We start from the raw sequence: 22,918 nt of genomic DNA, 5'->3' as shown, positions 1-22,918 counted from the left end.
CAGAGGATGTAAACAGATTAAAAACAACTGACATGTGAGTCATGCAGAGGGAAAACATCCGTAATTCTTTTATTGAGCGGTCAGGGACTTTGGCCTCCCTAAACCTTCAGCCAGAACCCCCTCTCCTAGGGCTAGTTTGTACATTTCTAGAAGTTGAGTCCTCTGCAGGCTATTAATTTATTTCCTGGCTGCCTGGGGTGAAGCTTTCCAACTAGTGACCACTAGGTGGTGGGCAGGAGGTCAGTTTTAACTCTGTCTGCCACAAGAAGATGTGACCCTGCAGGGGAAGCAACAGATAGTGCAGAGGGAAGTGCTGTTTGTAGAAAGTGACAGTGGGAAGAGAATAGCATTAGGAGCAGCACAGTGAATGGAGATGTGGCTGAGTGCAAAGCAACGGTTCCAGCCTGATAAGAAAGGGAAAGACATGAGGAGATATCCGACCTGTGGGAGTCACAGGGAAAGCAATGTGAGTGTGAATGTGAGAGAGGGAGGGAGGGAGAATGAGCAGGAGGCACTGAAGGAAGGGACAGAGGGCAAAGTGGGGGGTGGAGAGAGGGGTCGGAGGGGCGGAGTGGTTACTGCTCACTGACTGCCTGTATATAGAGAAGACAGAGCCTGACAGAGCAGATCCTGTGAGAGAGGCTGGGAGGGAGGTTCACTTTTTACCCAAACTGACTCTACCTGTGGGTGACTTCCCGAGCAACACATCAACAGAGCTTCTATCGGATTACAAAACCCGGATTTCTCTCTCAGCTCAAGGTAAATAAACTGTTCACTTTTCTTTTCTTCTGTTCCACAGCAGGTCTGTTTCGGACCAGATCCGAAGCAGGTGCAAACTCAATGTCACAGACTTCCCTCAAGTTACTTTATGAATTAGAGGGAACCTTTAAACTATTTTATTCTACAGTACATGTTTGCTTATTTTTCCTTGTCTTTTCTTCATCCTCTTTCTCTGTGTTACTACTTTCTTTCTTTACTGAGCCAAAGGCGCAGAAATTACTAGGTGAATCGAGTCTTTACCGTTGCAACATATTTGCCTTCAGGGTGTGGGATTGTACAGTAGGACACATTATTCAAGATGTTATTAATAGATTCAAGAACAGTGATAATGAGACAGCTGAGATTTAGATTTCACTTTTCAGCAGTTTACTGGGTCTACTGAGTGTGTGGCTGCTCATTTACAACGAGACTGATAATACATCAAGAGCAGTAATCTCTTCACTCAACTGTTGTGGTTCAGGTGTTATTAGACACCTGTACAGCAGTCTAAATGCTGTCCACTGCCCTGACCCGGTGGGTGTTTTGAAAATAGAGCTGAACAGATAATAGTTGGGGTCTGTGTCACACAGAAGGAAACAGAGCTGAAAGAGCTTTTACACAGATATAGCAAGCCAAGATTCCAGGCTCATCTGGTGGGTGGTGCCGAGATATCTCAAAGGTCAGTAGTGTGAAGGAAAGTGAAAGCGTACACCCACAGAACATGTGTTAACAAGGGTAAAATAAATGTTAAATTCACCTAAATTACAGTATAACACAGAGTTTAACTCACAGAGTTTCAACCTCTTCACCAACCCAATGCTGCAGTGAACAAATTTTAAATTTCGGGTTCTGATGGCATTGAAAAATCGCATTTGAATATTTCAATATGCTGTAAAATCTTTCTTAGAGGTAATTTATTTAGTAGAAAGTACTTTTAAAAATAGTTCACTAAGGTCTGTGGTGATTTTTTTTCATTGAATCGCACATATCACTAATAATAATAATAATAATAATAATGATAATAATAATAATGAATAAAATGTAATAGAAATAGTAATAGATATAAGAATGTGTTGTAGTTTTGGTGAACTGACCCTTTATAATGTTTTAATCAGAGATTTTCCACAGTGGTGTGAGCGGCCAAGAACTTGTAGGTTGTGTGGTTTGGTCCTGAAGCTGTGACTGAAGTCCAGCTGTGACTCTCACTCCTACTGACTCTGTGGTTCTCTGAGTGATATATGTGTATGTACATTTTGTATATCTGTGTGTGTGTGTGTGCGTGCGTGTGTGTGTTTCAGAGTGTGTACTGTACTGTATGTGTCGGCTGTGCCAAGGGTTCATCTGTCCTGTGGCTTCAGAGTGGGATCAGTAGCTTGGCTGCAGCTGTCCGGACCACTGATGGGCCATATGGCAGCTTCACTGACACTCTGTAAAAGCCATGTACCATAAGTTTAAAATGAGCTGTGACATCTGTGCATTATGTGTTCTAATCTAATCGATATTATCTATTACTCAGAGTCAAATGCTGTTTCTTATTTATCAAACTTTGCAAAGCACAAGTTTTCTTATAATTAAGCGGTAGAATTTATGGCGGAAATTGTGCTGTATGAGGAGGCTACTGACAGGGGACTGTCAGCAGGTGTCATTGTGACCATCACTTGGTTTTACACGGACACTTTGACCTGAAGGCCTCAGCAGCTTGTTGAGCAGACTGGTGGGTGTTTTATTGCACTGCTGCTCACAGTCTGCCACAACAAAACACTTGTGTAAAGGAGGAGAACTGCCCATCCCATGCTGCCATATGCTCGTGTGTGTGTGTGTGTGTGTGAATGTGGGGTATGTGTGTGTGTGTTTCGTCTAAAGGCGCAGTCATGCAGAAAACAGCACAGCAAAGATCTTTTCCGGAGCCCTGCTTTATGTGCGGAGTGTCTATTGTGCTCTGAGATCTGATTGGATAATTAATGATGCTATTTATGTAAGCAGGGGGCCAACCCCTCGTCTTTGTCCAACCTTACGTAGACTCACCCATTCAGTAATCTGAGACAGATGCACTCGAGCAAATAACCATACATATAGATGATTGTTTGACCTTTGTCAAGACTTAGAGAGAGAGAGTTGTAGTGCTCGTCTCTCATACACACAAACACCAAGCTGGGCTAGGGTACTGATACACAGACAGTAGGCTACTGTGCAGTTTTAGGCACCGTAAGTAAAGTGAGGATGCTTTCAAAAATAATACCATCAATAGTCTTTATTAAGATTAACTTTATACAAAGTTCAGTCAACAGAAGAAACCTAAATAAAATCATAATTTGGTATGACCACACTTTGTCTTAAAAACAGCACCAGTTCTGATCGATACACTTGACTAGCAGGTTGTTCAAGCATCTTGAACTTGCCGTAGTTCTTCTGTAGATTTAGGCTGTCTCATTGTCTTCTGTCTCTGCATGTAATCCCAGACTGACTCCATAATGTTGAGATCAGTAATCTGTGGGGCAGCTATACCAACTGTTGCATGACTCTTCTTGTGAATTGAAATAGTTACTTTTGACACTGACTGTAATTTTTTGGGTCATTATCAGACCATCAGAGGTCTCTCAGATGATGGATAAGAATCTAAACATCTGAAGTGCCTAAAACTTTTGCACAGTACTGTACATTAACTGTGTAACAATTAAAACCAAAATAAAGAAACTGTAACACAGCGTTCATTATGTGAAGTCTCTCAGATTTGTCTGACATGCTTGTTGTGAGACTGCAGCTGGAGCAAAAGTATGATTATCATATGATTTGTATTGAATAGACATCTACTGTATGTGTGCAGTCCCTCTGGCTGCCCTGCTGCCAGGCCCCAACATGGCATTTAGATAAACTTAATTCTTCATACTTGACATGGACTGTGTCTGTTACCCAGACTATTTCCGAAAGGATGACAGATTAGCTCTGACAGCAGGACATTACTTTATTTCCGTGACTGCGATAGCATCCTAATCTTGGACGATAACGTCCCCTCCTTATGACAAGTGAGTGCACTGGCAGGTCTATCACAGATAGAAGTGCAATATTTAATAACAAGGTGATTATAGTGCAGCTGGATTTATATGGCTCTACTGTGCAACTGGTGCTGTGTAAATAAAAATAAAGATAGTGCAGTAGGGACTAAATACCAGCATAAACACAGGAGCAGAGGACAAAAAACCAGGTAGAAAACTAACCCTTCATACATGAAGCAACACACTGAAGGCAATCTCTGTTTCTATCATGCCCTATCAAGTTTTTCATCACTTTCTCGCTGAGTGCATTTTCAGATTTAGCTGCTGTTTGTCTTGGCAGCTTGAAAGGAAAAGTTGGAAAAAGTAAGCAGATGATGCTCCAAGGAACATGTGGGTCTCTATTTGGAACATTTGCTGCCAGCTTTGAAAATTTATCTCACGTGTGTTCATGTACATATGCTATCAAGTGTATATGCAGCAGTGTGTATGTGAATTACCCACTGCAGGAGGAGGACAGTGTGTTGGCAGTAGTCATACCCCAATTACCAAGCTCGCTGCGTAACCTCCTCACCTCGCGTCTGTGAAGTGTGGAGCAGTTGGAGTGTGTCTTCTTAGGAAAATGGGCCAACTTCCACAAATATTTTTCCACTCAATCTGTTCATTGTTATAATAGCAATTATATATAATATTATAATACTGAAATAGTAATGGTAAAGAATGACCTGAGATACCTGTCCTTCACAGACTCATCATGAAGCTCATCCTGTTCATGGTGTCGGTGCTGCTCCTGGTGGTGGGGGACAGCACTGCAGACAGAGTCCTGTCCCGGAGGACCAAGAGGGAGCTTGCCAGCCCTCTCCATGTTGGTGGAATCAGGGACCCATTTGGCTCATACTGCGAGAGGAGAGGAGGCTGCTGCCCGGGCAGAGACGACCTGTGCACGGTGCCTTACCTGGACACCATTTGCTACTGCGACCTGTTCTGCAACCGCACCGTCTCGGACTGCTGCCCTGACTTCTGGGGACACTGTTTGGGCATTGAGCCACCTTTCATTGGTAAGTATGGGTGCACAATGTGTATGTGTGGGCTTGTCGGAGTTAGTTAAGCTCAGCCAGAAAGCATCAGAGAACCATGCTGACAAGCTCTGTGCTGGACCACAATGCAAAGCAGCATGACACCTGAAAAAGGAATTACAAATACATACCTGCTCTCTGTTAAACTGGCCTGAAAGAAAAATACTTAAAATTGGGGAAGAAGTGAAGAGGACTTTCTATCAATAAACATTATTTAGCTTTACATGTAGTTTGTTTCTCAAAAAACAGGCATCTGCTTTCTATAAGTAACATGTGTGATTCTGGAGAAGATAGAGAGTAACTGTTTACAGTGTTTGTCTCTACACAATACATCTCAGAAATAATAACTATTGCCCATTCAGCAATAAGAAGTATTACACTCACCATTTTGACCTCTTTCTTTCCCTAAGGAGATGAGTTCAGCCTCAGCTCAGCTCAGCTATCTGTATGTTTGTATATCTTCACATTAAAAGTACCATTCTCTTAGTGCAAAGGTGTAAAATATGCCAGCAGAGGCCTACCTGAGAACAGAGCAGGGAACAGTAGGCTTCTTATTAACCCAGACACAGGGAGGGAGGGTGGATGAAAGGATGAATGGAGGTCAGGAGAAAGAATGTGGGCTATGTGGAGGGAGGAAGAGACAGACAACGGGTGCAGAGGGGGGTTGCAGGTATGTGTTCCCTGGGCGACAAGGTAGGGGGATCACGAGGTGGGGACACACACACTATTACACACTCACACATATTCAGCTGTGCAGGCTGGAGGAAAGCTATGAAAGCTAAAGAAAGGAAGTGACAGATCTTTACAATGGCTCTTTTCTCTTATCGCTGGGCTCCAGTCACAGTTTGTTGTGGTCTCTAACTCAGTATTCAAAGCTCTATTCAGCTGGACTTCGCTCATTATGTTGTCAAAGTCAGTATATAATTTTCAATTTTTCACCACCAGTGGAGTTCAATTAAATGAAGTTAAATCAAACTGAAAAAAAATGTACACATCATAAAAAAGTCACAGCCACCCATTACATGAAATCACATAGTGCCAGTTCAGCAGGCTGCCTCCTCCATAATAAACCCCCTCAGTGCAAGTGTGTGGCTGCTCTGCAGTAACTGAGTTGTGACAGAGCTGTTTGAGACAGCTGGGGGTGTGTGTGTGTGTGTGGGATGGGGGGTATATCAGAGGACCTGAGCCATAAATCACACCATCATCTCACAGCCTCACGCCAGAGACCTGGAAACCTTCTCACACTGTAAATTTTTCATGCTGTAAATTCCACATGAAATTCATACTGACAGCACCCTGCGCTGTAAATCAGGTAGTAGATAATGTGTCAATGTGAGCCTGTCACCGAGGACGTATAGTTTTCACAACCCGAGAGCAAACGAGGTTCAGACTTCATTCAAAAACGAACGCCAACACTGTGTCACTCCTGGATCAATTTTTGTGTGTTTGTAATAGTGTGCACTCAACCCTGGCTGCCGCAGCTCAACAAATGCCAATATATTTTTTTCTCGCAAGAGGTGGTGAATTTGAGCGTAAGCTGGTTAAAGCATGACGAGGGCCTGGGAAGCCTGGGAAGAAGCTAACGCCACATTCCTACACTGGATTACTGGAGCTCAGAGCTCCTTAGACCTCACATATTCTGTGTATACACTTGCACACAGACTACACACACACACTGGAGGAGTTACTGTGAACATGTTTTGTTGTGGGTGCAGGTGGATGAATATAGCCAGTGTGTATTTGTATTACACTCATTGTGAGAGTGCTGTACATGTAGGTTTTATTTGTGATTGTATTTGAAGCTCTCTCTGTGAGATTAGTGGCAAGACCCTTGTTGTTTAGCCACAGCAAACCCACATATATTAAGATGCCCCTCTTTGTCTCCACTCAGGTGTCTGCGAAAGAAATGGCAACAGGTTCTTTACAGGGCAAACATACAAAGAGAACTGCAATTTATGGTATGTAAACCCCTCTTTTTTCCATAATTTTCTCTTTCAATCTCTTAATTCCTGGGCTTTCCCTCAAATGTCCCCTTAAGTAGCTTAAAATTTGAAAAAACATTTTCCTTCACCCTTTGACTGTTCCCCCTTTCTCCTTTTTATAACACTTGACATGAATCATTATATTTTGATGATATTTTACTGAGTAAATTGTTCAAGCCCATGACGCTATGTTTTTATGGACGCACCATTACCAATAAGATCACAGTTTCCTGCCTGTGCACATGACTTGGTGTTGTGAAAACCTCTGGTATCTGTACTGGATTTTAAAACAAGTTGTGTGTATGTGTGCGCACAGATAATCTTTGTAAAGAAAACAAATCCATTGGTGGCCTTATTGAGTAATATCCATATCTAAATACCCATGCTCCTGAGGGAAATCACATTTTGATCACATGATCTTCATTTTACACACACACACACACACACACACACACACTGAGCAATCACCAACCTTTTGTTCATTAAAGGTCTTTTACAACAACAACAACATAACTGATGGCTGAATACCATTTAGCTTCGTCAGCTTCAGTGTTCAACTTGAATACAACAGAATCACAGTGTCTCCTCATAGTAATTGGCTTTTTGTTGAGCGCCTGAACTGCCCAGAGTACTTTGAAAATAAAAATCACTGCCCTCTAATGCACAGTAATTGAGCCTGGATATTGTGATCTGCTGAACAGGGTTGTATCAATTTGTCCACTTCAGGGACAGATGGATATTTTACAAACAACTCTTCCCCTTATGATCTTAATGTGGTATGAAAACCATTTTTTCAGTTTCACTCTCAGTGGCCTGTGAAGTGACTTTTATTCCCATGGCCTTGCACAAACTTAGAGCAACGGACTGTGTGTAGCTGTTTCTCTGAACTACAGTATATGGACGACAGTCAAAGAAACATAAAACAGTCCTTGAGAGTCTCACAGGAGACGGGGGAGGTTATGTGAGTGAAGGCAGGGAGAGCGGAAACGAAATTCCTCACCTGTCCTTCACTGTGGCTTCTCACATCTGTGCCATTTGATGCTCCTCAAAAGCCCTGTGAGTGTATATGTGTGCGAACATGCACACTCACACACAAATATTGATTTAACATCCATTTGTGTGTCAGGATTATATTTAGTTTCATGCAATGTGAACTCACTGAAGCTGTTTGTCATGACATGTCCAATGTAAACCAGGCTGACCCCGCTGATCTCATCATCATCCACTTGGAGCTCCCTCCCTGCTCAGCTGCAGTAGCTGCTGTGTCTGTCTGACAGCGCTGAAGTGTGGCTCTTATCAGAGCAGCTCAAATTGGTTTGACCTGAAGGGTGTGATGGGCGTGTAGATAGGCGAGGATGCAGGTTGATGAATGGCACGGCTAACATTTTTTTCCTGAGGAAAGACTTGTGGAAGCAAAAACCGGTTGCATGGTTAAAAATAACCCCAGGCGTTGTTGGATCACTAGAAAACAGCATTTATGTGCTAACTCCCCCTCTCACCAACAAACAAAAGGGCGTTATGCACATGCGCTCTCACGCGTGCTTGCTAAGGCAATACACATGGACGCTTGAAAAATTGCACCACAACTTTGGCACACAGGAACAAACACACTCCCTTTTCCTGCTCCCACTCTCTTCACTTATTGATTTCCCAAATGTGCGTCCTCTTGGATACAGAGCTGGAGGAGGAGGAGGAGGACGGGACTTCCGCCTTGAGTGGACGGGCAGCTCTCCCTTTTTTCCCTCCTTAGTCTCTCATTAACTGTGATGGAGCCCACGCTCTCTCTCATCTGCACCTCTCACATGTCTTCACCGATTTTACTTTTTAACTTTTAAAAGTTTTGGCAAGTATCAAAAAATAGCAAGCAAAAATTGATGTGCTTTGATGTCAGTGTCAACAGCCAATTCTGGAAAAAAAATCAGCGTTAGTGCTAGACAGAAACAATTCAACAAGACTGAGCATAAGTTATTAGAGCAATGTCATGTTTACAGCAGTGTGCATGTGTGTGAAGATGTACCGTGATAAGTGTGGCTGTCTTTTGTTGTGTTAATGGTATCTCCAGCTGAGGCCTTTTCCTGCCCGTGCTGCTGGCATCCTGATAGCTCTTATCGCCTCCAAATGATCTGAAACGTGGCGCCTCCTGCTCGCACCGGCAATCTCACACAGGAGCGACTATCTCAGCTCAGATTTGGCAGCAGCAGCAGCTCTGCTCTGTACTTCAGATCGGACAGCAGCCAATGCTTCAACTTTTTTTTTATGTCGTTATATAGTTTCTCAGACAGTGTTGATATGTGTATTTGAACACACAAACATGGCTCTGGGACAATACAACTCCTGTCACCCAGGTGTGTATGGTCTCATAGGTGGACAGGCTGTCTGTAGCAGGGAGGGGGATGTGGAATGTAAAATATAGCCTCCCACTGACCCTTATATTTCACACTCTTTCCCCCGTCTCCATAAGTCTGTCATTACTCCTGTCCGTGTGTGCGCGTCCAGTGCTATTGCTGAGTGAATTTATTGCTGTTTGTGACCCACTGACACTGAGCTGCATGCTTCTGGTCCTGCTGCTTGGACAGAGAGGTGAAAGGTCATTGTGTCTTTCCCCTAATGAAAGCCATCAGACAGAGTCCTCTGTGGGATGCCGGGCAGACAGTCTAATCTCTGCCAGTGTGTGTGTGTGTATATTTTGTGTGTAGGTGTGTGCTCGAACATTATATTTGCACATGTGTCTAAGAGACTCAGCAGGGAGGAGTGAAGTTTGAGAGGTGATACACCCTGTATGATTCAGTGTGACTAAAGGGGAATTTGCACTCTGTGTGTGTGTTTAATGATCCTCTTGGAAAGGTTCCCTACTCTGTAAACATGATGTCTAATGCACAGTAGACATTATGGATGGTGGCACATACATGCCTGTGTGGGAACACCCCTCATCCATTCTCTCTCACACTCACACTATATAATATTCCCAATTTGGCTGCTGGCCTTGTGGCTGCTGCACACAGTCATTTATAATCACTTTATAGGCAATTCATAGGCTTAGCAACTTTTTACAGTCACACAATCAAGCAATCAAGAAAACACCATTAAAGTTTTAACATTTTCTAAGAGGAATGAAAGGAATTCAGTTAAAAGATGTAAAACAGCCAGAGTAGGTTCATTATTTTTTATACCTTAGGACACAACAGGCTGCTTGTCTTATGCTGAGCATACCAACTAACTAGATTTCTAGATTCTAGGCTAGCTAGAAATTATTAATCAGTATGTCAATGTCTCTGAGTGATATCATAAAATTTGACGCCTCCAATAATTTAATAAGAAAGTATGAGGCATGAAATACTCTTCTGAAAAGTTAAACATCATTTTTATATTAATGGTTAGAAAAAATTAAAATTACATTCTGGTGAAACTAATACTATAACTTCAAGTTAATTTTCTTTCCAGTACTTTACTGAAGTATTTAAAATGTTATACTTCTTTGTTGCTATATTTCAAAGGGAAAGCGCTTTGCTTTTCTGTTGAAAATTTCATCCAAAACTTTTAAGGTTTCAAATGATAATCCAATGCTTTCTCAGAATGTGTTATTTTAAGTAATTCTACTTTAATACTTTTGCTTTTACTTTTAAAACGGAAGGACTTTTGATGCACAGCTTTTGTTTTGATATTAATGCTTTCAACTTTTTTGTTTTTTTTTCACACGTATGACTCAACACACACACAAACGCACACACGCATGCATGTATCTACGCATGCACACACCCCTTTGTAGTGAATCATCAGAAAGTACACAGTGCACACTCTATTTTTAAGCATCCCCAAAGTAAACATGTGGACATTATTATTAATATCCTGTGCTCTTATCTCGTCTGTCATCATCTCCACTTTTTCATTCGCTCTGACTAAAAATGGATCTGCATTCTGCAGCCGTAAAAGGCTGAATGTTCCCTTTAACATTTCCTTCTCTTTTCTGACGTTCTTCTCGCAATTTATTTCTTATTTAGGAGTCCCACTGAGACTCTGCATTTTTGTCTGATATCTGGTCTTTCTTGTTTTGGCTCACTAGCTTTGGTATAAATATGGAAATTGCAGTTATTTTCTATGTGACCACAGATGTAATTGTCTTTTAATGGCCTCATCTTTGCTCCTGCAGTACATGTGGGACCACAGGACGATGGGAGTGTGAGCAGAACGCCTGTCTGATGGAGCCTGACATGATCCACGCTGTCAACAGAGGGAACTATGGGTAAAAACAAACACACATGAACACCCATACTTAAAGGCATATCATAGTTATGCACTGTTTTAAAAAAACATTGTGTTTTCAGGTGGAAGGCAGCTAACTACAGTCAGTTGTATGGCATGAGTCTGGACGAGGGCATCCGGTACCGTCTGGGCACACAGAGACCCTCCAGGACCATCATGAACATGAATGAGATCCAGGTAAAGGATAGTGTGCATCCACAAAAGAGGATCATTTTGGAGATTTAGGAAGAAAGTACAATATGTGTGGGGTCCAAAAAGGAGAACTTGCATATTTGACAGGTTATGAAGAAAGAAGCTGCCTGGTGCTTTAGTCTCAAGAGGCTGAGTATTTATTAAAATACACTGAATGCACTGTTTATCAAAAATTAAGAAATTGGAAGTGGAGGGGGATGTGCCTATGTGTGGTGGGGGATATTGGTAGAGGAGAGCAGAAAGTTTTACCAGGTAAGAATGCAGAGGAAAATGTAACTGGTCAACTCTTTTTGAAAATCTTCTTGATACTCCCTCTGAATTTGAGATTTGTGATATCAAGCTTTAAGATCTACAACAACAAAGGATCACTGATCAAAACCTTTCTCACTTAATTGCGGTGCCTTGTTGCTGGTCTGTGATGGCGTCTCCATGTACAGTAGGAACCTCCGCCTACTAGATCCACTCAGTCTTTGTTTACATCTTAGCCAGACAGATTACATAAGACGGAACCAAAACGTCAGACAAAGATAGAGGCGATGGTGGCCGGCTGCTTGGAGAATAAAGAGCAACCTCTTCTTCAGTCTGCACCTCCCCGCCGTCGCCCTACATCCATCCCTTCCTTTCATCCATCCTCACCCCTCACTCTCTTTACCTCTCCCAGCATTCTTCAACTTCTCCCTCCCCCCCAAAAAACCCTCACAACTCCCCCTCCTCCTTCCGCTGTCAGCGTGTCCCTACCTGTGCCAGGAACCAGATCTGAGCCATGTAACCCATTCATAAATCTCTCTCCTACGCTTCTTCCTGTCTGTCTGTCTGCAGACTACTGTATAATGGGATGGAAAATTGAAGACTCAAGTTTGTTACCATCCTTGCACCTTATTCGTACAGCCAGGTCTCCTCTTTTACCACACCTTTAGGTGCATTCCTTCAGGTGCCTGTATTTTCGGACTTTGTCCTTCCTCTACTACAACTCCCTGACCAGTAGCACATTCCTGAGCTATGTATCAGGTGGCTGTTCGTGCTTTGAATACCTCACCGTTTAATCAGAGGAATGCAGCTCAGGAGGCAGCTACATCACACATAACTGGGACATGAGCAGAGCATCCAGCCTGAAGTGGAGCCTAATAGACTGACCCTGTTTATCTACCAATTAGCAGGCATCATCAAATTGATGATAAATGCTTAGTTTCTGAATCAGAGCTATCATGAAATCAGATCAAATCATAGTGCAGAAGAATTCATAATAATGATATCATCATGATATCTGTAGAAATCTCTATCAGTCAACTTGATCTTTAACGAGATGTTTTGTTGCTTCTATGGCAAATGAATAGACTCAAATGTGAGTGTAAGAAAGTGGCAACTGATTGATATTATCTGTATTGAAGAAATCAATAATTCATATTCAAAATGTATCGCAACACCCTTATGCCTCTGGACACTGTGAGGTTCAGTTAATTTTACACTGATGTAACCATGCGGCCTCATGGTTTCATGGAGACGACTGGGGATCAAAGGTTCCTGTCTGTCCCCCAGCGTCAGAGATTGACACTGGGCCAAATGGTCCTAATCACCTATGAATAAGTCCCTTCTCCTGCAGGGTTGATTAGCAGACTTATGTAACCTGCCTGTGATCAGAACTTGTCATACAAAGCCGGCCACAAGTATTTTAATTGCAGCCACCAGTTTGTGTTCTGTTGTGGGCAAACAGTTACTCTGCACTGTCCCGCTGCTACATGTTGACCTGTCAGTTATGATAATGACTGTTTTTACTGAGAAATATTAATGTTTTGTCAATATAAGGGGAAGAGCTGAGTGAGTTGAATTCTGCACAGAAAGCAGGGCCCCACAAGCTGTCTCTAACTTCTCCTCACTCTATCCCTCTGTCAGATGAACATGGATCCTCAAAGTGTGCCGCCCTACTTTAACTCAGCAGAGAAGTGGCCGGGGAAGATTCATGAACCACTGGACCAGGGAAACTGTGCTGCTTCTTGGGCTTTCTCCACTGCAGGTAAAAGAATTCAGTGTATAAGGACAATGCATGGAAATATCCGTAAAATAGTATAACAATGACAGAGCATAGGAAGAGAACATCTTATACCATACATACCATCCTTCTGTGCAAATATTTGCAAGCCAACTTCACTTGAAAAGAATTTATTGATGTGCCTCTTGATAAATAATTAACTTTGGCTATCACACAGTAATTCATTGAAGGTGTTTAGTTACAAAGCCAACATCTAACATGATTTAATATATTTGGCCTGCAAACTTTGTAACACTCCTGATCTTTCTCATCAGCTGTGGCCTCGGACAGAATCTCTATCCAGTCAATGGGTCACATGACTCCTCAGCTGTCGCCCCAAAATCTTATTTCCTGTGACACACGCAACCAGGGCGGCTGTGCCGGCGGTCGCATCGACGGAGCCTGGTGGTACCTCAGGCGCAGAGGGTAAGCACTCGGTGAATAAACTCCAAACAGAAGGAGCTGTTTGTTGTCGTGGTGATTACTTGAAGGCAACTTTCCCTCCATCCTCACAGAGTGGTGACGGAAGACTGTTACCCGTACCGACCTCCTCAGCAAACGCCAGCCGAGATCGGCCGCTGTATGATGCAAAGCCGCTCCATCGGCCGGGGGAAGAGGCAGGCCACGCAGCGCTGCCCCAACACACACAACTACCACAACGACATCTACCAGTCCACGCCGCCTTACAGGCTCTCAACCAACGTAAGCAGCGCATAAAACACAAAGCAAAACAAGCACAGACGGACAAGTATCCCACACCTGATCAGCTTTGATTACATCACTGTACCTTCTCCTTCTTCCTGTTCTCTCCTTGTGCTACAGCAGACATAATCTCTCTCACGTGTTACATGTGTTTTTGCACACTTTCCTCATGCGTACTTGACTCCTTGTGAATGAACATGGGAATGTACAGGATTAAGTGCTCCACAGTTCTTCACAGGCAGGCAGACATGCAGTTGGACCCAGTATTTAGAAGGCTGATTGAAATATGATGTAGAATTATAAAGTAATCTATTCTTATTTATTAGATTACCTTGCCTTGAAATATGTTGGATAAACTGGGCATTGAGTGAATTATACCAATTTACAAAAAGCATGTTAGATATCATCATCTATAATCCTGATCTGCTTTCAGTCCAAGGCTCAAAAGTGAATCTGGAATTACATTTCTGTGTTTACCTTCTAATATCACATTACTCGACTCTTTGTGAATGTCAGTAAACACTCTGTTTGGTTATTGATATCAAATAGCACAACTTTCCGTAAGAGTTTATTTCGAACCGGGGTGATGAGCTGCGTGCAGGAAGCCCCTCTGCCCTTCCTTATCAGTGTAAAGTGTTGTGTAACAATGACTGACACTGTTTCCAGGAGCTGCCCCGGCCTGCACGCAGCTTTGAGCATCTCCTCTGACTCAAAGTCGACTGCTGAGCTGCAGCCAACATGTGGTTTTATCAGCCAACATCCATCAGAGCTAAATGACAGCTAATGCCTCTCAGAATCATTACAGCCTGTTGTTTCTGTCCTGTGAAGTCAATAAACCAGGCATTAAGGGCAGAGGGCCCTGCTGGACTCAATCTTGTTATCTGACTTTTAACATCCAGGGGGGTTGTTTTCATCCTCTCCCATTTCACTGACATGTAATGATCTTTCTGTCTGTCTCTCTCTCCTCGGCCTATAAATCGTTCTGTTTATCTTTTCTCTCTCTCAGGAAAAAGAGATTATGAAGGAGATTATGGATAATGGCCCTGTGCAAGGTAAGGTGATGCCTTTATGTGTGTGTTCTCTTCTACTTCAATAAACTTGTAAATAATATCTTCATTTCAATATTTGTGTTACTGCATTGCCTGAGGGACACACAAATCCAAACATTAGCACCTTAAAGCCCCGTGCTGGGGTATATGACAGAGGATGATGTCATGTTTGACCTTCTCACCCTGCTGCTTGTGTCCGGGGTTTCAACTCTGACCTCAGTCACCTGGTCAGAAATGATGGGCCCTTCCTTTACTAGCACGCCTCCCTGTCTGGTGCCCATCTGGACCATTGTCAAGTACACTTGAGTGTAGGGGTCACGTGTGTGTGTGTGTGTGTGTGTGTGTGTGTGTGTGTGTGTGTGTGTGTGTGTGTGTGTGTGTGTGTGTGTGTGTGTGTGTGTGTGTGTGTGTGTGTGTGTGTGTGTGTGTGTGTGTGTGTGATTCTCTGAGGAACTCCCCTCTGAGGTTCTTGTTTTTATTGTTTAGCAGTCCAGGAAGACTTATTGGCTTAATTTCAAGTTTCCCTTTTGCCTTTGACTTTCTCTCCTACACAAAGCTCCACATAGTCTTCCAGGGAACACTGGATTTACCCACACGGGAAGAACCTATAGGTTTTAATATAGGTTTGAATATATGTGACATACATAAAATTGGCTGTTTTTTTTTTTTCATATATACGCTAATATGCTAATATATGGTGCATATACAGATAAACTGCATATAGGTTTCATATATGCGCATATATACGTATATATCCTCATGAGGATATATGCGCATATATGAAACCTATGCAGTTTATCTGTGCATATATGCACTATATACGTATACTAGCATACATGCGTATATGAAAACGGACAATTTTATATATGTCACATATTAAAACCTATAGGTTCTTTCCGTGTGGGTAAAGCAGGTAGATCAAAAAAGAGGGAATTTCTGAGCTGTACATCCTGATGGTTATTCCCACTGAGCTATTCCCACCCTGTCTGATGTTTGGGTGTGTGTGACTCAAGGGGAAAATTAACATTTGTTTGGTAAAATTAGGTAATTACTTTTAGATTAATTGAGTTTGAATAAGATTTTTATCTCCCCCCTGATGGATTCAGCAGAGCTCTTACAAATGCCTTATATAGTCATATTGTGTGTGTGTGTGTGTGTGTGTGTGTGTGTGTGTGTGTGTGTGTGTGTGTGTGTGTGTGTGTGTGTGTGTGTGTGTGTGTGTGTGTGTGTGTGTGTGTGTGCAGGTTATAGCAGCCTATTAATTCTCTCTGCCTGTTTGTTCTTGCAGCTATTATGGAGGTCCACGAGGACTTCTTTGTCTACAAGAGTGGGATCTACAAACACACTGACGTCAGCTTCACCAAACCTCAACAGTACCGCAAACATGGCACACACTCAGTCAGGATCACTGGGTACGTGACCAACGTACAGTAACACAGCTGGTTTTGTTAACAAAAACACACAACACTTTGTTAATCATAGCACAGTCTTTGTGGTAGAGAGGTTTTGTTCTTTGCACAGTCTTGATTAGACTTCAAATAAACACACTTGCTTTTGAGTGTGTACCAGGATCTTTTGTGTTTGTGTTTGATAATTAAAGCCTCTGTTCAGTCTGAGTTATCGACAGGAAAAGCATCTGTAACACAAACTTCCCTGGACAAACACATTAGCCCAGTCTCATCCCAATCCAAGTCTTCATGTGTCTAGTTTTACTTTTGCTTGTTACTTGGACACTGTTTCCAGCAGAACGATAGTTTATCAAGGATGAATCCGGTTTTAGACTCGACTCAGAGCTTCTCTACACACGGCTAAGGGAGAGATATAGTGTGTATGGACAATCTTCCCTCCCAGTCTATTGCTGCTGCAGACACACCTTGGCCCCACTCCCCTGTCTGCCCCAACCTCCTTTATGTAGTAACTACGGCGACCACAAATATGCAGGCGGGCAGACGGCTAACACACCTGGATTACCTGCCCCCACCCTCTGTCTCTCGTTGCCCTCCTTTCTTCCTCACTTCCCTGCCTCGGTTGTTCTTGGTCCGTGGCGTCTCCATCATCACTCGTCAGCTCAGCTGGCCTTCTGACTCACTGACCCTCCTGCTTCCTCTTTTATTCTTCTCTCCGCATCCAAGCCAAAACACAGCTCATTCTCATTCAGACCATCCCCCACACAGACAGGTGGTTGTTTTTTATGTGTTGTTTGGAGCGCAGTGAAATGCCAGCAGAGGTTTCTGACCTGTAAAAAGCCATAAACATCCCTTTTTTCACTCACAAATATATGACAGGGCTCTTATTTTTCAGGCATCCAGGTGGTGTGTACGTCGAGACAATGATATGTTGTGCTCACTAGTCTCACTTTTCAAATTAGAGAAATAAGCAGCTACCTCGTAATGGGTCTATTATGGGGGACTAAGGAATGAGCATCTGACTGTGCCTCAGTGCCGCAGCACCTCAGCACCTCAGCGTCTGAGCTTGTCTCTGACTTGAAAAACAGTCTCTGAAATGACAAAAACTCCAGACAGGGGAGTTCAGCGCTACGATAAAAGCTGCTTTTATCAGATTGGCCAGAGATGAAGACAAAATACAACCCATCTACAAGGGAGCCACGGTTTTTCCTGCCTCTCTCATGTATATTTCACAACATTTCATGACAACATATGTCATGTATGGGCATGTGTTTGATAAACACTAAAGCCTTCATCCTCCAACCTGTACTTAGTTTGTTCAATTCACATACCTCAGGAGCACACACTGTTCTGAAATGCGCTGTTGACTGTGGATGCATGAGGATCACACTCTGTACTGTGGACTGTAATTACATCTCTACACTATTTCAGTAAAATAAACTGCAGAGCCGTGTAGACTGTTGAGATGATGCTGAGGATGAGAATTCCTAGCTTTCCTGAACGCCTCCTGCACTTTGGCTCCTTGTATTGATGCTGTGATTCCTCGCCACGACTTGCGCTAGTGGATGTACCCGCGACATGGGTTTAGAGACGGATGGAGCAAAAAGAGGAGGAGGGGTCGGGGGATGAACATAGTGTTTTGAGCTCCAACCTGCCAGCCACAAGCATCAGTGTGTTTACATAGGCCAAATCCCATAGCGGTGCGTTCCTTTAAGCCCAGGGCCTGGGAAAGTTTGTGGAAAGAGCATTGAGGTCCACTGTGGTGGAAAGGGCATTGTCTGGGCTGCTGATCCTGACTGCACCGGACAGAGAGAGGGGGATCAGTCCCCCGGAGAAGGGGTCAGGGGTGGGCTGAGGGGCGTTGGGGAAGGGCGGGGCACATGGGCACAGCGGTATGCCCATCATTGTCCACGACTGAGCAAGTGAGCTGATTGGAGGCCAGATAAGAGATCAGCAGTGGTCCGATTCTGTCTGGCTCTGTCCATACCAATAAATATGCAGGCAGGCAGGCATGCATGCATATGGGTTCATCCCACACATATACAGGTGTGTATGCGCCCTTACCCAAAAACACAAATCCCGTCTCTCTGCGGCCTATCTCAGATTGTAGTTGGCATCTGTTGTTTACACAGCTGTTTTTACTGGTCTGCACCGAGTCGATGTGACGTCTGACTCCACTCAGGACAACTCTGGGCTAATAAAGTCACTTGCTGATAGACGGTTGGCGCTATCTGCCAGCGTTGTGGTGGCAGGCTACTGAGTTGGCAGAGTCAGCCGGGCCAGCCAGCCCCTCTATTTCCCAGCATTCCTTTCCCTTATAAAAGATAACAAGCAGTCGGGCACCGGGAGTCTCTGGGGAAACGAAAGGCCGGGAGTGCAAAAACAGGATGGGAATTGGCTTTGGGAGAATGTTTTGATCATGACGAGCAGAAGTGGCAGGCCTCTGAAAGTTGGCAGCTGCTAAGCTAAGACGAAAGTGCAAGGCATGATGGGAATTTATGGAGCTTTGCCAGGGTTTCCTGAGAACAAAGCTTGCTGGTCGAGGGAGAAGGGTAAAGATAAGAGTCAGAGTCACACGTGTATAATTGTGTGTTTTTCATCATTAGTGTTGTTGGGTGCTGTCTGTACAGTGGGTGAACTGTGACCTGCCCTCTCCTTCCTGCACAGTATGGAAATAGCAGAGGAAAAGGGAATTCCATGTTCATGTTCATATTCCTGGAATGATGTAGGAGTGCAAGTAGCTATAAATACTCTGTTTTCAGGATGTTGTTTTCAAGATGAAGTATTTCTTTTCTTCTCATACTTGAATGCCACTCACACCTCTTCCTGCTTTTCTTTATCAATAACGGCAAGTGTGTCCACGTGAACACATTCCTGAGAAGTGTTTGCACCCAGTGGGAAGTTCGTTGGAAATCATCCCCTTTCCCGTGTAACTCTGACACAGCTGATTTGATGTCTGCGTATTTCAGAGGGCATCTTGTTTTCCTGTTGTTTGACTTTTCACACTCTTACGTGTTGAGTAACCGTCCTCTTTGTTTTGTGCTACAGGTGGGGAGAGGAGAGAAACTTTGATGGGACATCAAGAAAATACTGGGTAAGTGTGACAAACATACAACCACAAGAAACCATTCTTTCAAAATTTGCATCATCACAACAGAAAAAGTTAAAGATTTCACACCCAAATCATCCATCAATCAATATTTAATAAAAAAAAAAAAAACATTTGAATTTTATTGACGATGCTTGTATATAAATATCTTTTTTTATACATTTACAGATTGCTGCCAACTCCTGGGGAAAGAACTGGGGAGAGGAAGGCTACTTCCGCATCGCTCGTGGGGACAATGAGTGTGAGATTGAAGCATTTGTGATTGGAGTGTGGGGCAGGATCACGATGGAGGACATGCACAACCATCATCACCGCCATCACCGCCGACACATTTAGAGACACAGCAGGTGTTAAGACCCCATCAAGACCTTTGTTTTTTATCCCACCCATAGCAAGGTGACGCCCCAGAGGAGAACCACATCAAGAGTCTGAGAAGTTCATCAATTCCCCTTGTCCACCAAGCTGGCAGGGACAGCCACAATATTAGCCCCAGAGCCCTCTGTTTTTACACCTTATGTTACCCTGGGGATCAGTAGAACCCCTCCTCTCCTCCACCGTTACCCCTTTAAGAGGACAACCTTTTCCGTTTCTCCTCTCGCTCAAGGTTTATGGCACCAAAAACAAAGAAAAAGCTGAAATAAAAGTTTATTTGTGTTGCCTTGCAATTAAACACCTCAGGTACCAACTGTTCCAAAGACCACACTTCCCAGAATCCTCAGCGTAATATCTGGTGAAACATGTTCATGTCAAGTTGGCTGATGACAGAAGAAGAAGCTCAATCTGATCTTTTTATGCTTTCATGTGTCAACCTGAAACTACATAACGACAATCCAGTAGGGAATCTGAGAGCCAGATTATCGGACATCAGACCCCGTCAGAAAGACACGCCCAGCTTAACTGTGTAACATGATAATATATCATAGAAGACCTTACTGACACTTAGCTGTCAGTTACACACAGGCACAGGTTCACTCCCTCGGTTTAAGAGAGGACACCCTTGTAAAGAGTTGGCGGCTGCAGGCAGAAGAGTTTCTCACACATTCCACACTCAAAAACTCTGATTTGGGATTTTAGGGGGAATGACAATGACAATGCCACTGACCGAAACTTAAGTAAGAATCAAAGGTCCTTTGATTTTTTTTTAAATCATTGTGCTATGATAGTAAAACAGGCCTTTGTAAATTTATACAGGGATGAATAAAAAGCATTTGTTCTTGGCTCTAGGTGAAATAAACTATGAAACAATGAGAAAGTTCAAAGTTAGCCACGGCGCCATCCCTGATCCCACCATCTCATTAAAAATCAAAAAAGAAAAAGATTAAAAAGATACCTGCAAAAATTAAAAAGTTGTTTTGACCACTGCAAAAGAAGATATATGTGTATAGTAGTCTTAATTTGCTCTGTTCTGTATACACTGTTACATTTTGACATGAAGATGTTTTTTTTTTTTCGTTCTGTTGCAGTTATATTTTTTAAGTTTTATTTTCCTACTCATTTTACGATGTACTGTATGTAGTAACTTTCATAACACACTCATGACTCAGTTGCTTTTCTGCTTCTACATAGCTGTAACTGTTTGATCACAGCGAGGGGGGAGCAGGAGAGAGAGAGAGGAGGGGGGGGGGGACGGGGTGCTGCTGCTGCTATATCCAGTCTGTGCTACAATAGCTGTCTTTAGTTTGATGCATTTCATTTGTAATAGATATGTAAAGCCACTTTGAACTAATGCTGAGAAACCGGTTCAAGTCACACAGGTTGCAGATAAGCTGTTTCGCTTGGTATGTTCTCATTTTTATTTTTTATTGTGCTCTGCTGGAAATGTAACTGGTTCCAACGCAGCAGCCCTGCGTCTGTCTCCGCTATAGCGTCACAGCGCTGTGTGATGTCTTTATTCCAACCGATTGCCGGCTGATTGAGGGATTTTCAGACCTTTTCCGAGCACAGCTTCACTTGAAAAGGAAAACATGGTGTATTATTACTGCTGACCTTATATTACATCTTGATGTGCTTCAACTGTAACTTCAAAAGGTTTTTCTATTTCTATATCATCAGGTCTTGTGATCTTGTGTGTCGTCTCCTTCAGGCACGGATAGGGAGATGGACATAAAAGCAAAGAGAAATGTCCGGATGGACACACAATGTGCAATGTGGTGAAGGAGCTACTGATGGATTAGCAGTTGTTGCATATTTCTCATGAGTCTTAAAGGCAGTTATGGATGAAGAGAAGCCCATCGACATGAGATGCACAACCGGTTTACAATAAATGACAATACACAGAAAACAATGTGAAACTGACCTCTTTGGCCTGAGGGGGCATTCTTCAATTCTATATTTTCATTTGTTGCTAGAGAGAAGATCATTGAACAGAACTTAAGTTACTCAACTTTTTTATTCTACCATGATGCAGCTCTCACTGGCAGAGATAGATAAGATAAGATATTTCATGACCTTCCTGCTCAAGAGCAGCATCATTGTAAGATAAATGACTTTTTGCGTTTCTGGGACAAACCAGGGTCATGTTTCCTAAATGCACCTGAAGACTAAGATGTTCATTTCAAGCCTGTTGGCTGAGATCATCTTGTCCTTGAGGAGCTTTTTGACAAAGGGAGGCATAGTAACAGGCAGTGTAACTGGTGTGTATCGGGGCCTAAGTGAGTTTTTCATGCAGAAGAAAGTGGTGGGATCTGACCAAAGCTGGAATCATCTTGTTTCCTTTGTGGATGGACATCCTGTTGTCAGTGTTGGTTTATGTAGCTTACAATATGTCAGATTAACAATCATAAATGCCAGGCTATGCAGAGAAGGTTTGTAAAAGCTATTAAAGTGTCCATGAACTATACATGTGCCACATTTAGCATGACTATTCTTGCATAAAGGTTCAGATGGGACCAATACCAACTAAAGATTCTCTGCTGAACCCGTATCTGACCCGTACAAATTGGTGTTAACTTCAGCCAAACAGTTTCCCCCAACTACACAACCTCTCCTCTGAAACACCCAGGAGTTGCAGCAGACATCCACTCACAAGTTGTGTATTTTATGTAAAATGAACCACTCCATAGTCACTGATGTGTAGACTTTATTTATGACAAGATGTGTAAATTATATTCTTTTATTCTTCCTCGTTTTCCTGTGCAATGTTTTATTATCTCTCTGTCTCTTGTACTGTGTGCACTAAATGCAATACCACATTAGTGTTTACTTGTGCAGCACAATAAAAGTCTTTCCAAAAACAACACTGTCTCATCGATCAATAAATGATAGCCTGTGTTGTATCTTGTGTTGAAAAGCGAGAGATATTATCAGTGGAAAAAAATGTCTGTTATAGTATGCAGATTAGATGGTAGAGAAGGTGTGTGATTTTTGG

General features: G+C 42.9%; 1 protein-coding gene across 1 annotated transcript; it reads left to right on the top strand.

Moving 5' to 3' along the window:
- The first annotated feature begins 596 nt into the window (after positions 1-596).
- Positions 597-22,773, top strand: tinagl1 (tubulointerstitial nephritis antigen-like 1). Its single transcript, XM_083982684.1, has 12 exons — positions 597-759; positions 4,497-4,807; positions 6,717-6,783; positions 10,955-11,047; positions 11,130-11,244; positions 13,150-13,270; positions 13,561-13,711; positions 13,801-13,987; positions 14,994-15,039; positions 16,325-16,448; positions 19,491-19,536; positions 19,720-22,773. Exons 2-12 carry the CDS (start codon positions 4,504-4,506, stop codon positions 19,885-19,887), a joined length of 1,422 nt encoding a protein of 473 aa, XP_083838810.1. The 5' UTR covers positions 597-759; positions 4,497-4,503; the 3' UTR covers positions 19,888-22,773.
- Positions 22,774-22,918: the final 145 nt, after the last annotated feature.

Source organism: Trachurus trachurus (genome assembly GCF_905171665.1).
Source record: "Trachurus trachurus genome assembly, chromosome: 11".
NCBI lineage: Eukaryota > Metazoa > Chordata > Actinopteri > Carangiformes > Carangidae > Trachurus > Trachurus trachurus.
This window is presented reverse-complemented; position numbering and strand designations above follow the sequence as displayed.